The sequence below is a fragment of the Oncorhynchus keta genome, unplaced genomic scaffold, assembly GCF_023373465.1.
Source record: "Oncorhynchus keta strain PuntledgeMale-10-30-2019 unplaced genomic scaffold, Oket_V2 Un_contig_5384_pilon_pilon, whole genome shotgun sequence".
NCBI lineage: Eukaryota > Metazoa > Chordata > Actinopteri > Salmoniformes > Salmonidae > Oncorhynchus > Oncorhynchus keta.
In genome coordinates this window covers 20,809-35,235 of record NW_026288262.1, presented here as the reverse complement: position 1 = coordinate 35,235, position 14,427 = coordinate 20,809, and the positions used below count along the sequence as shown (strand labels likewise).

The following is a 14,427-nucleotide window of genomic DNA, read 5'->3' as shown; positions in this document are numbered from 1 at the left end:
TAGTATCACTACTCTGGATAGTATCACTGCCCTGGATAGTATCACTGCTCTGGATAGTATCACTACCCTGGATAGTATCACTACTCTGGATAGTATCACTACTCTGGATAGTATCACTACCCTGGATAGTATCACTACTCTGGATAGTATCACTACTCTGGATAGTATCACTACTCTGGATAGTATCACTGCTCTGGATAGTATAACTACTAGTATCACTACTCTGGATAGTATCACTGCTCTGGATAGTATCACTGCCCTGGATAGTATCACTGCTCTGGATAGTATCACTGTTCTGGATAGTATCACTGCCCTGGATAGTATCACTGCTCTGGATAGTATCACTACTCTGGATAGTATCACTGCCCTGGATAGTATCACTGCTCTGGATAGTATCACTGCTCTGGATAGTATCACTGCCCTGGATAGTATCACTGCCCTGGATAGTATCACTGCCCTGGATAGTATCACTGCTCTGGATAGTATCACTGTTCTGGATAGTATCACTGCCCTGGATAGTATCACTGCCCTGGATAGTATCACTGCTCTGGATAGTAGCACTGTTCTGGATAGTATCACTGTTCTGGATAGTATCACTGCTCTGGATAGTATCACTGCCCTGGATAGTATCACTGCTCTGGATAGTATCACTGCTCTGGATAGTATCACTGCTCTGGAGTATCACTGCTCTGGATAGTATCACTGCCCTGGATAGTATCACTGCTGGATAGTATCACTGGGATAGTATCACTGTATCACTGCCCTGGATAGTATCACTGCCCTGGATAGTATCACTGCCCTGGACTGCTCTGGATAGTATCACTGCTCTGGATAGTATCACTGCTCTGGATAGTATCACTGCTCACTGCTCTGGATAGTATCACTGCTCTGGATAGTATCACTGCTCTGGATAGTATCACTGCACTCTGGATAGTATCACTGCTCTGGATAGTATCACTGCTCTGGATAGTATCACTGCTCTGGATAGTATCACTGCTCTGGATAGTATCACTGTATCACTGCTGGATAGTATCACTGCTCTGGATAGTATCACTGCCCTGGATAGTATCCTGCTGGATAGTATCACTGCTCTGGATAGTATCACTGCTCTGGATAGTATCACTGCTCTGGATAGTATCACTGCCCTGGATAGTATCACTGCACTGCTCTGGATAGTATCACTGCTCTGGATAGTATCACTGCCCTGGATAGTATCACTGCCTGGATAGTATCACTGCCCTGGATAGTATCACTGCTCTGGATAGTATCACTGCTCTGGATAGTATCACTGCCCTGGATAGTATCACTGATAGTATCACTGCTGGATAGTATCACTGCTCTGGATAGTATCACTGTAATCACTGCTCCTGGATAGTATCACTGCTCTGGATAGTATCACTGGATAGTATCACTGCTCTGGATAGTATCACTGCTCTGGATAGTATCACTGCTCTGGATAGTATCACTGCTCTGGATAGTATCACTGCCCTGGATAGTATCACTGCCCTGGATAGTATCACTGCTCTGGATAGTATCACTGCTCTGGATAGTATCACTGCCCTGGATAGTATCACTGCTCTGGATAGTATCACTGCTCTGGATAGTATCACTGCTCTGGATAGTATCACTGCTCTGGATAGTATCACTGCTCTGGATAGTATCACTGTCTGGATAGTATCACTGCCCTGGATAGTATCACTGCTCTGGATAGTATCACTGCCCTGGACTGCTTCTGGATAGTATCACTGCCCTGGATAGTATCACTGCTCTGGATAGTATCACTGCTCTGGATAGTATCACTGCCCTGGATAGTATCACTGTGGATCTGGATAGTATCACTGCCTGGATAGTATCACTGCCCTGGATAGTATCACTGCCCTGTATCACTGCCCTGGATAGTATCACTGCCCTGGATAGTATCACTATAGTATCACTGCCCTGGATAGTATCACTGTATCACTGCCCTGGATAGTATCACTGCTCTGGATAGTATCACTGTTCTGGATAGTATCACTGCTCTGGATACCTGGATAGTATCACTGCTCTGGATAGTATCACTGCTCTGGATAGTATCACTGCCCTGGATAGTATCACTGTTCTGGATAGTATCACTACCTGGATAGTATCACTGCCCTGGATAGTATCACTGCTGGATAGTATCACTGCCCTGGACACTCTCTGGATAGTATCACTGCCCTGGATAGTATCACTGCCCTGGATAGTATTACTGCTCTGGACACTCTGGATAGTATCACTGCTCTGGATAGTATCACTACACTCTGGATAGTATCACTGCTCTGGATAGTATCACTGCTCTGGACACTAGTATCACTGTTCTGGATAGTATCACTGCCCTGGATAGTATCACTGCCCTGGATAGTATCACTGCTCTGGATAGTATCACTGTTCTGGATAGTATCACTGCCCTGGATAGTATCACTATTCTGGATAGTATCACTGCCCTGGCTAGTATCACTGCTGGATAGTATCACTGCCCTGGATAGTATCACTGCTCTGGATAGTATCACTGCTCTGATAGTATCACTGTTCTGACTGCTCTGGATAGTATCACTGCCCTGGATAGTATCACTGCCCTGGATAGTATCACTGCCCTGGATAGTATCACTGCTCTGGATAGTATCACTGCTCTGGATAGTATCACTGCTCTGGATAGTATCACTGCCCTGGATAGTATCACTGCTCTGATAGTATCACTACACTGTTGATAGTATCTGGATAGTATCACTGCTCTGGATAGTATCTGGATAGTATCACTGCTCTGGATAGTATCACTGGATAGTATCACTGCTCTGGATAGTATCACTGGATAGTATCACTGCTCTGGATAGTATCACTGCTCTGGATAGTATCACTGCTCTGGATAGTATCACTGCCCTGGATAGTATCACTGCTCTGGATAGTATCACTGTCTGGATAGTATCACTGCCCTGGATAGTATCACTGCTCTGGGATAGTATCACTACTCTGGATAGTATCACTGCCCTGGATAGTATCACTGGATAGTATCACTGCTCTGGATAGTATCACTGCTCTGGATAGTATCACTGCTCTGGATAGTATCACTGGATAGTATCACTGCTCTGGATAGTATCACTGCACTGCTGGATAGTATCACTGCCCTGGATAGTATCACTGGATAGTATCACTGTTCTGTATCACTGATAGTATCACTGCTCTGGATAGTATCACTGCCTGGATAGTATCACTGCTCTGGATAGTATCACTGCTCTGGATAGTATCACTGCCCTGGATAGTATCACTGCCCTGGATATCACTGTATCACTGCTCTGGATAGTATCACTGCTCTGGATAGTATCACTGCTGATAGTATCTGGGATAGTATCACTGCCCTGATAGTATCACTGTTCTGGATAGTATCACTGCTCTGACACTGCTCTGGATAGTATCACTGCCCTGGATAGTATCACTGCTCTGGATAGTATCACTGCCCTGGATAGTATCACTGCTCTGGGATAGTATCACTACTGTTCTGGATAGTATCACTGCTCTGGATAGTATCACTGCCTGGATAGTATCACTGCTCTGGATAGTATCACTGTTCTGATAGTATCACTACCCTGGATAGTATCACTGCTCTGGATAGTATCACTGCCCTGGATAGTATCACTGCTCTGGATAGTATCACTGCTCTGGATAGTATCACTGCTCTGGATAGTATCACTGTATCACTGCTCTGGATAGTATCACTACTCTGGATAGTATCCTGGATAGTATCACTTCTAGTATCACTGCTCTGGTATCACTGTAGTATCACTGCCCACTGGATAGTATCACTGCTCTGGATAGTATCACTGCCCTGGATAGTATCACTGCTCTGGATAGTATCACTGCCCTGGATAGTATCACTGCTCTGGATAGTATCACTGCTCTGGATAGTATCACTGTTCTGATAGTATCACTGGATAGTATCACTGCTCTGGATAGTATCACTGCACTGCTGGATAGTATCACTGCTCTGGATAGTATCACTACTCTGGATATCACTGCCCTGGATAGTATCACTGCCCTGGATAGTATCACTGTTCTGGATAGTATCACTGCTCTGGATAGTATCACTGCCCTGGATAGTATCACTACTCTGGGATAGTATCAATGCTCTGGATAGTATCACTGCCCTGGATAGTATCACTGCTCTGGATAGTATCACTGCTCTGGATAGTATCACTGCTCTGGATAGTATCACTGCTCTGGATAGTATCACTGCCCTGGATAGTATCACTACTCTGGATAGTATCAATGCTCTGGATAGTATCACTGCCCTGGATAGTATCACTGCTCTGGGATAGTATCACTGCCCTGGATAGTATCACTGCCCTGGATAGTATCACTGCCCTGGATAGTATCACTGATAGTATCACTGCCCTGGATAGTATCACTGCCCTGGATAGTATCACTACTAGTATCACTGCCCTGGATAGTATCACTGCTCTGGATAGTATCACTGCCCTGGATAGTATCACTGCTCTGGATAGTATCACTGCTCTGGATAGTATAACTGCTCTGGATAGTATCACTGCTCTGGATAGTATCACTGCTCTGGATAGTATCACTACTAGTATCACTGCTCTGGATAGTATCACTGCTGGATAGTATCACTACTCTGGATAGTATCACTGCCCTGGATAGTATCACTGCCCTGGATAGTACCACTGTTCTGGATAGTATCACTGCTCTGGATAGTACCACTGTTCTGGATAGTATCACTGCTCTGGATAGTATCACTGCCCTGGATAGTATCACTGTTCTGGATAGTATCACTGCCCTGGATAGTATCACTGCCCTGGATTGTATCACTGCCCTGGATAGTATCACTGCCCTGGATAGTATCACTATTCTGGATTGTATCACTGCCCTGGATAGTATCACTGCCCTGGATAGTATCACTACCCTGGATAGTATCACTGCTCTGGATAGTATCACTACTCTGGATAGTATCACTGCCCTGGATAGTATCACTGCTCTGGATAGTATCACTACCCTGGATAGTATCACTACTCTGGATAGTATCACTACTCTGGATAGTATCACTACCCTGGATAGTATCACTACTCTGGATAGTATCACTACTCTGGATAGTATCACTACTCTGGATAGTATCACTGCTCTGGATAGTATAACTACTAGTATCACTACTCTGGATAGTATCACTGCTCTGGATAGTATCACTGCCCTGGATAGTATCACTGCTCTGGATAGTATCACTGTTCTGGATAGTATCACTGCCCTGGATAGTATCACTGCTCTGGATAGTATCACTACTCTGGATAGTATCACTGCCCTGGATAGTATCACTGCTCTGGATAGTATCACTGCTCTGGATAGTATCACTGCCCTGGATAGTATCACTGCCCTGGATAGTATCACTGCCCTGGATAGTATCACTGCTCTGGATAGTATCACTGTTCTGGATAGTATCACTGCCCTGGATAGTATCACTGCCCTGGATAGTACCACTGCTCTGGATAGTAGCACTGTTCTGGATAGTATCACTGTTCTGGATAGTATCACTGCTCTGGATAGTATCACTGCCCTGGATAGTATCACTGCTCTGGATAGTATCACTGCTCTGGATAGTATCACTGCTCTGGATAGTATCACTGCCCTGGATAGTATCACTGTTCTGGACAGTATCACTGCCCTGGATAGTATCACTGCCCTGGATAGTATCACTACTCTGGATAGTATCACTGTTCTGGATAGTATCACTGCTCTGGATAGTATCACTGCTCTGGATAGTATCACTGCCCTGGATAGTATCACTGCTCTGGATAGTATCACTGCTCTGGATAGTATCACTGTTCTGGATAGTATCACTACCCTGGATAGTATCACTGCTCTGGATAGTATCACTGCCCTGGATAGTATTACTGCTCTGGATAGTATCACTGCTCTGGATTGTATCACTGCTCTGGATAGTATCACTTCTAGTATCACTGCTCTGGATAGTATCACTACTCTGGATAGTATCACTACCCTGGATAGTATCACTTCTAGTATCACTGCTCTGGATAGTATCACTGCCCTGGATAGTATCACTGCTCTGGATAGTATCACTACTCTGGATAGTATCACTGCTCTGGATAGTATCACTGCCCTGGATAGTATCACTGCCCTGGACAGTATCACTGCCCTGGATAGTATCACTGCTCTGGATAGTATCACTGCTCTGGATAGTATCACTGTTCTGGATAGTATCACTGCTCTGGATAGTATCACTGCCCTGGATAGTATCACTGTTCTGGATAGTATCACTGCTCTGGATAGTATCACTGCTCTGGATAGTATCACTGCTCTGGATAGTATCACTACTCTGGATAGTATCACTGCCCTGGATAGTATCACTGCCCTGGATAGTATCACTGTTCTGGATAGTATCACTGCTCTGGATAGTATCACTGCCCTGGATAGTATCACTACTCTGGATAGTATCAATGCTCTGGATAGTATCACTGCCCTGGATAGTATCACTGCTCTGGATAGTATCACTGCTCTGGATAGTATCACTGCTCTGGATAGTATCACTGCTCTGGATAGTATCACTGCCCTGGATAGTATCACTACTCTGGATAGTATCAATGCTCTGGATAGTATCACTGCCCTGGATAGTATCACTGCTCTGGATAGTATCACTGCCCTGGATAGTATCACTGCCCTGGATAGTATCACTGCCCTGGATAGTATCACTGATAGTATCACTGCCCTGGATAGTATCACTGCCCTGGATAGTATCACTACTAGTATCACTGCCCTGGATAGTATCACTGCCCTGGATAGTATCACTACTAGTATCACTGCCCTGGATAGTATCACTGCTCTGGATAGTATCACTGCTCTGGATAGTATAACTGCTCTGGATAGTATCACTGCTCTGGATAGTATCACTGCTCTGGATAGTATCACTACTAGTATCACTGCTCTGGATAGTATCACTGCCCTGGATAGTATCACTACTCTGGATAGTATCACTGCCCTGGATAGTATCACTGCCCTGGATAGTACCACTGTTCTGGATAGTATCACTGCTCTGGATAGTACCACTGTTCTGGATAGTATCACTGCTCTGGATAGTATCACTGCCCTGGATAGTATCACTGTTCTGGATAGTATCACTGCCCTGGATAGTATCACTGCCCTGGATTGTATCACTGCCCTGGATAGTATCACTGCCCTGGATAGTATCACTATTCTGGATTGTATCACTGCCCTGGATAGTATCACTACTCTGGATAGTATCACTACCCTGGATAGTATCACTGCTCTGGATAGTATCACTACTCTGGATAGTATCACTGCCCTGGATAGTATCACTGCTCTGGATAGTATCACTACCCTGGATAGTATCACTACTCTGGATAGTATCACTGCCCTGGATAGTATCACTACCCTGGATAGTATCACTGTTCTGGATAGTATCACTGCCCTGGATAGTATCACTGCTCTGGATAGTATCACTACTCTGGATAGTATCACTGCTCTGGATAGTATAACTACTAGTATCACTACTCTGGATAGTATCACTGCTCTGGATAGTATCACTGCCCTGGATAGTATCACTGCTCTGGATAGTATCACTGTTCTGGATAGTATCACTGCCCTGGATAGTATCACTGCTCTGGATAGTATCACTACTCTGGATAGTATCACTGCCCTGGATAGTATCACTGCTCTGGATAGTATCACTGCTCTGGATAGTATCACTGCCCTGGATAGTATCACTGCCCTGGATAGTATCACTGCCCTGGATAGTATCACTGCTCTGGATAGTATCACTGTTCTGGATAGTATCACTGCCCTGGATAGTATCACTGCCCTGGATAGTATCACTGCTCTGGATAGTATCACTGCTCTGGATAGTATCACTGCCCTGGATAGTATCACTGCCCTGGATAGTATCACTACTATGGATAGTATCACTGCTCTGGATAGTATCACTGCCCTGGATAGTATCACTGCTCTGGATAGTATCACTACTCTGGATAGTATCACTGCTCTGGATAGTATCACTGCCCTGGATAGTATCACTGCTCTGGATAGTATCACTACTCTGGATAGTATCACTGCTCTGGATAGTATCACTGCTCTGGATAGTATCACTGCTCTGGATAGTATCACTGCTCTGGATAGTATCACTGCCATGGATAGTATCACTGCCATGGATAGTATCACTGCTCTGGATAGTATCACTGCTCTGGATAGTATCACTACTAGTATCACTGCTCTGGATAGTATCACTACTATGGATAGTATCACTGCTCTGGATAGTATCACTGCCCTGGATAGTATCACTGCTCTGGATAGTATCACTACTCTGGATAGTATCACTGCTCTGGATAGTATCACTGCCCTGGATAGTATCACTGCTCTGGATAGTATCACTACTCTGGATAGTATCACTGCTCTGGATAGTATCACTGCTCTGGATAGTATCACTGCCCTGGATAGTATCACTACTCTGGATAGTAGCACTGCTCTGGATAGTATCACTACTCTGGATAATATCACTGCTCTGGATAGTATCACTACTCTGGATAGTAGCACTGCTCTGGATAGTATCACTACTCTGGATAATATCACTGCTCTGGATAGTATCACTACTCTGGATAGTATCACTGCCCTGGATAGTATCACTACTCTGGATAGTAGCACTGCTCTGGATAGTATCACTACTCTGGATAATATCACTGCTCTGGATAGTATCACTACTCTGGATAGTAGCACTGCTCTGGATAGTATCACTACTCTGGATAATATCACTGCTCTGGATAGTATCACTACTCTGGATAGTATCACTGCTCTGGATAGTATCACTGCTCTGGATAGTATCACTGCTCTGGATAGTATCACTACTCTGGATAGTATCACTGCTCTGGCTAGTATCACTGCCCTGGATAGTATCAGTACTCTGGATAGTATCACTGCTCTGGATAGTCTGTGAGGCCGACACGTAAAGCTCTGACGGAGGCTGAGGCCGACACGTAAAGCTCTGACGGAGGCTGAGGCCGACACGTAAAGCTCTGACGGAGGCTGTGAGGCCGACACGTAAAGCTCTGACGGAGGCTGTGAGGCCGACACGTAAAGCTCTGACGGAGGCTGTGAGGCCGACACGTAAAGCTCTGACGGAGGCTGTGAGGCCGACACGTAAAGCTCTGACGGAGGCTGTGAGGCCGACACGTAAAGCTCTGACAGAGGCTGGCACGCTTCAGTCAATAGTTTTAGAAACTTTAGAGTGTTTTCTATCCAAATCCAATTATATGCATATCTTAGCTTCTGGGCCTGAGTAGCAGGCAGTTTACTTTGGGCACGCTTTTCATCCGGACGTGAAAATACTGCCCAAGAGAGGTTAAAGAGCAGTGATAGTAGCAAGAGCAGTCTGCGGGTTTCTTCTTTTTTCTCATTTTGTAAAAAATGTCATCCTGATGTGTGACGATTTCAACGTTATAACAACAACTACTGTACTGTCTTGTCTTCTCCAGCCTGTCCTGGTGACTGGGCTCCATAAGCCTCTGAATGCAGCTCTGTGGAAGGCGGACAGCTTCAACCTGGAGTTTGCTGACCATCAGGGAGACCTGCTGAACTGTAAAGATGGACTTGTCTCGAACTCTGGAATCAACGAGTTCTGGGACGGCTTCGAGGACCTCACCAGTGAGTAGTCTTCATCACTTATCAGGTTATTGATCCAGGACCTCACCAGTGAGTAGGCTTCATCACTTATCAGGTTATTGATCCAGGACCTCACCAGTGAGTAGTCTTCATCACTTATCAGGTTATTGATCCAGGACCTCACCAGTGAGTAGCCTTCATCACTTATCAGGTTATTGATCCAGGACCTCACCAGTGAGTAGCCTTCTTCATCACTTATCAGGTTATTGATCCAGGACCTCACCAGTGAGTAGTCTTCATCACTTATCAGGTTATTGATCCAGGACCTCACCAGTGAGTAGTCTTCATCACTTATCAGGTTATTGATCCAGGACCTCACCAGTGAGTAGCCTTCATCACTTATCAGGTTATTGATCCAGGACCTCACCAGTGAGTAGTCTTCATCATTTATCAGGTTATTGATAATGATAGGATAGAGTATTCATATTATTAGTAATTAAGTATATTGATGATATACACTGAGTATTCAAAAAATTAAGAGCTCCTGTCCAACTCTATTAAGGTGTTCTTAATGTTTTGTACACTAAGTGTCTACCCGGAGTATACCAAACACTAAGTGTCGACCCGGAGTATACCAAACACTAAGTGTCGACCCGGGGAGTATACCAAACACTAAGTGTATACCCGGAGTATACCAAACACTAAGTGTATACCCGGAGTATACCAAACACTAAGTGTCGCCCCGGAGTATACCAAACACTAAGTGTCGCCCCGGAGTATACCAAACACTAAGTGTATACCCGGAGTATACCAAACACTAAGTGTATACCCAGAGTATACCAAACACTAAGTGTCGACCCGGAGTATACCAAACACTAAGTGTCGACCCGGAGTATACCAAACACTAAGTGTCGACCCGAAGTATACCAAACACTAAGTGTCTACCCGGAGTATACCAAACACTAAGTGTCTACCCGGAGTATACCAAACACTAAGTGTCTACCCGGAGTATACCAAACACTAAGTGTCGACCCGGAGTATACCAAACACTAAGTGTCGACCTGGAGTATACCAAACACTAAGTGTCGACCCGGAGTATACCAAACACTAAGTGTCGACCCGGAGTATACCAAACACTAAGTGTATACCCGGAGTATACCAAACACTAAGTGTCGACCCGGAGTATACCAAACACTAAGTGTCGACCCGGAGTATACCAAACACTAAGTGTCGACCCGGAGTATACCAAACACTAAGTGTATACCCAGAGTATACCAAACACTAAGTGTCGACCCGGAGTATACCAAACACTAAGTGTCGACCCGGAGTATACCAAACACTAAGTGTCGACCCGGAGTATACCAAACACTAAGTGTATACCCGGAGTATACCAAACACTAAGTGTATACCCAGAGTATACCAAACACTAAGTGTCGACCCGGAGTATACCAAACACTAAGTGTCGACCCGGAGTATACCAAACACTAAGTGTATACCCGGAGTATACCAAACGCTAAGTGTCGACCCGGAGTATACCAAACACTAAGTGTCGACCCGGAGTATACCAAACACTAAGTGTATACCCGGAGTATACCAAACACTAAGTGTCGACCCGGAGTATACCAAACATTAGGAACACCTTCCTAATATTGAGTTGAACCCCCTTTTGCCCTCAGAACAGCCTCAATTCATCGGAGCAAGCGTTCCACATGGATGCTGGCCCATGTTGACTCTACAAGGTGTTGAAAGTGTTCCACAGGGATGCTGGCCCATGTTGACTCTACAAGGTGTTGAAAGTGTTCCACAGGGATGCTGGCCCATGTTGACTCTACAAGGTGTTGAAAGTGTTCCACAGGGATGCTGGCCCATGTTGACTCTACAAGGTGTCTAAAGCGTTCCACAGGGATGCTGGCCCATGTTGACTCTACAAGGTGTTGAAAGCGTTCCACAGGGATGCTGGCCCATGTTGACTCTACAAGGTGTTGAAAGTGTTCCACAGGGATGCTGGCCCATGTTGACTCTACAAGGTGTCTAAAGCGTTCCACAGGGATGCTGGCCCATGTTGACTCTACAAGGTGTCGAAAGCGTTCCACAGGGATGCTGGCCCATGTTGACTCTACAAGGTGTCGAAAGCGTTCCACAGGGATGCTGGCCCATGTTGACTCTACAAGGTGTCGAAAGCGTTCCACAGGGATGCTGGCCCATGTTGACTCTACAAGGTGTCGAAAGCGTTCCACAGGGATGCTGGCCCATGTTGACTCTACAAGGTGTTGAAAGCGTTCCACAGGGATGCTGGCCCATGTTGACTCTACAAGGTGTCTGAAAGCCTTCCACAGGGATGCTGGCCCATGTTGACTCTACAAGGTGTCTGAAAGCGTTCCACAGGGATGCTGGTCCATGTTGACTCTACGAGGTGTTGAAAGCGTTCCACAGGGATGCTGGCCCATGTTGACTCTACAAGGTGTCGAAAGCGTTCCACAGGGATGCTGGCCCATGTTGACTCTACAAGGTGTCGAAAGCATTCCACAGGGATGCTGGCCCATGTTGACTCTACAAGGTGTCGAAAGCGTTCCACAGGGATGCTGGCCCGTGTTGAATCCAATGCTTCCCACCGTTGTCAAGTTGGCCTGATGTCCTCTGGGTAGTGGACCATTCTTGATATACAGTGCATCTACACATTTTGTTACGTTAGATTTATTCTAAACTGGATTAAACATTCTGTACACAATACCCCATAATGACAAAGTGAAAAATAGTTTTTAGAAAATTTAGCTAATTTAAAAAATAAAAAATAAAGTATTTACATAAGTATTCAGACCCTTTGCTATGTGACTCGAAATTGAGCTCAGGTACATCCTGTTTCCATTGATCATCCTTGATGTTTTTACCACAGTACATGTGGTAAATTCAATTGATTGGTCATGATTTGGCAAGGCACACACACCTGTCTATATAAGGTCCCACAGTTGACAGTGCATGTCAGAGCAAAAACCAAGCCATGAGGTGGAAGGTATTGTCCGTAGAGTGCCGAGACAGGATTGTTTGAGGCACAGATCTGGGGAAGGGTACCAAAACATCTCTGCAGCATTGAAGGTCCCAAGAACACAGTGGCCTTGGAACCACCAAGACTCTTCCTAGAGCTGGCTGCCCGGCCAAACTGAGCAATGGGGGAGAAGGGCCTTGGTCAGGGAGGTGACCAAGAACCCGATGGTCCCTCTGACAGAGCTCCAGAGTTCCTCCGTAGAGATGGGAGAAGCTTCCAGAAGGACAACCATCTCTGCAGCACTCCACCAATCAGGCCTTTATGGTAGAGTGGCCAGATGGAAGCCACTCCTCATTAAAAGGCACATGACAGTCTGCTTGGAGTTTGCAAAAAGGCACCTCAAGGACTCTCAGACCATGACAAACAAGATTCCCTGGTCTGGTGGAACCAAAATTGAAATCCTTGGCCTGAATGCCAAGGGTCACGTCTGGAGAAAACATGGCACCATCCCTACGGTGAAGCATGGTGGTGGCAGCATCATGTCTGGAGGAAACTTGGCACCATCCCTACGGTGAAGCATGGTGTTGGCAGCATCACGTCTGGAGAAAACATGGCACCATCCCTACGGTGAAGCATGGTGTTGGCAGCATCACGTCTGGAGAAAACATGGCACCATCACTACGGTGAAGCATGGTGGTGGCAGCATCACGTCTGGAGAAAACATGGCAGCATCACGTCTGGAGGAAACCTGGCACCATCACTACGGTGAAGCATGGTGGTGGCAGCATCATGTCTGGAGGAAACCTGGCACCATCCCTACGGTGAAGCATGGTGGTGGCAGCATCATGCTGTGGGGATGACGCCCACATCATAGCTAAGAGTGTGCGACAGCTCATTGCTCACTCTGACACACTGAGTTCTGCCTCCAAGGTATTATTTCATCCATCTCAAGGCATCGGGGGAAAGTTGAACTTGGACAATTATGTGATGAGAACCTGATGGTTCACAGTATCAAACGCCTTCCTTAGGTCCAGAAAACACAGCCCCAACAACGCCCCCTTTGTCCATCTTGGACTTGACATTTTCCTGAAGAAAGCAGTGTATGTTGTTGTATATTAGTTATAATACCAATGCATTGATTATGTCAATGTTTACAGGAAAGCATCGTTCCCTATCTATACTCTTACTAAAGTCTCCTGTGTTGTCCCCTGTGTTCGCTCCCCCACTCTCAGAGAGACCCAAGTCTAAAGACGGAGACACCGTGGTGTACAGGCTGAAGGACTGGCCATCAGGAGAGGAGTTCATGGCCCTGATGCCTTCCAGGTAGGCCTAGGCCAACTCATCATAGCCAAGCACACAGTCATAGTGATGGGGATTCTCCACAGTCTACTGGTTTGTCTGGGCAGTAGGTCCAGTAGATCCAGCTATGTAACACTGTCTAGTAGATCCAGTAGATCCAGCTATATAACACTGTCTAGTAGATCCAGCTATATAACACTGTCTAGTAGATCCAGCTATATAACACTGTCTAGTAGATCCAGCTATATAACACTGTCTAGTAGATCCAGCTATGTAACACTGTCTAGTAGATCCAGCTATGTAACACTGTCTAGTAGATCCAGCTATATAACACTGTCTAGTAGATCCAGCTATGTAACACGGTCTAGTAGATCCAGCTATATAACACTGTGTAGTAGATCCAGCTATATCACACTGTCTAGTAGATCCAGCTATATCACACTGTCTAGTAGATCCAGCTATATAACACTGTCTAGTAGATCCAGCTATATCACACTGTCTAG

The 14,427-nt window shown here is 45.7% G+C and overlaps 1 protein-coding gene and 1 long non-coding RNA gene across 14 annotated transcripts in view; both read left to right on the top strand.

Annotated features, from left to right (window-relative positions):
• The window catches only part of LOC127925251 (probable JmjC domain-containing histone demethylation protein 2C), a 138,396-nt gene that overhangs the window by 103,254 nt on the left and 20,715 nt on the right, over positions 1–14,427 (top strand). Inside the window, 2 exon segments of the mRNA XM_052510127.1 lie at positions 9,516–9,684; positions 13,858–13,948. Coding sequence (XP_052366087.1) covers positions 9,516–9,684; positions 13,858–13,948 — 260 coding nt within the window.
• Positions 11,334–13,798, top strand: LOC127925252 (uncharacterized). 13 transcript variants are annotated; one of them, XR_008120204.1, is made up of 4 exons: positions 11,347–11,525; positions 11,574–11,957; positions 12,056–12,151; positions 12,200–12,232. It is a non-coding gene; the product is annotated as an uncharacterized LOC127925252 (long non-coding RNA). The 13 variants fall into 13 exon arrangements; XR_008120203.1 differs by having other exon boundaries at positions 11,574–11,909; positions 12,104–12,151; positions 12,200–12,230; XR_008120198.1 differs by having other exon boundaries at positions 12,104–12,151; positions 12,200–12,230.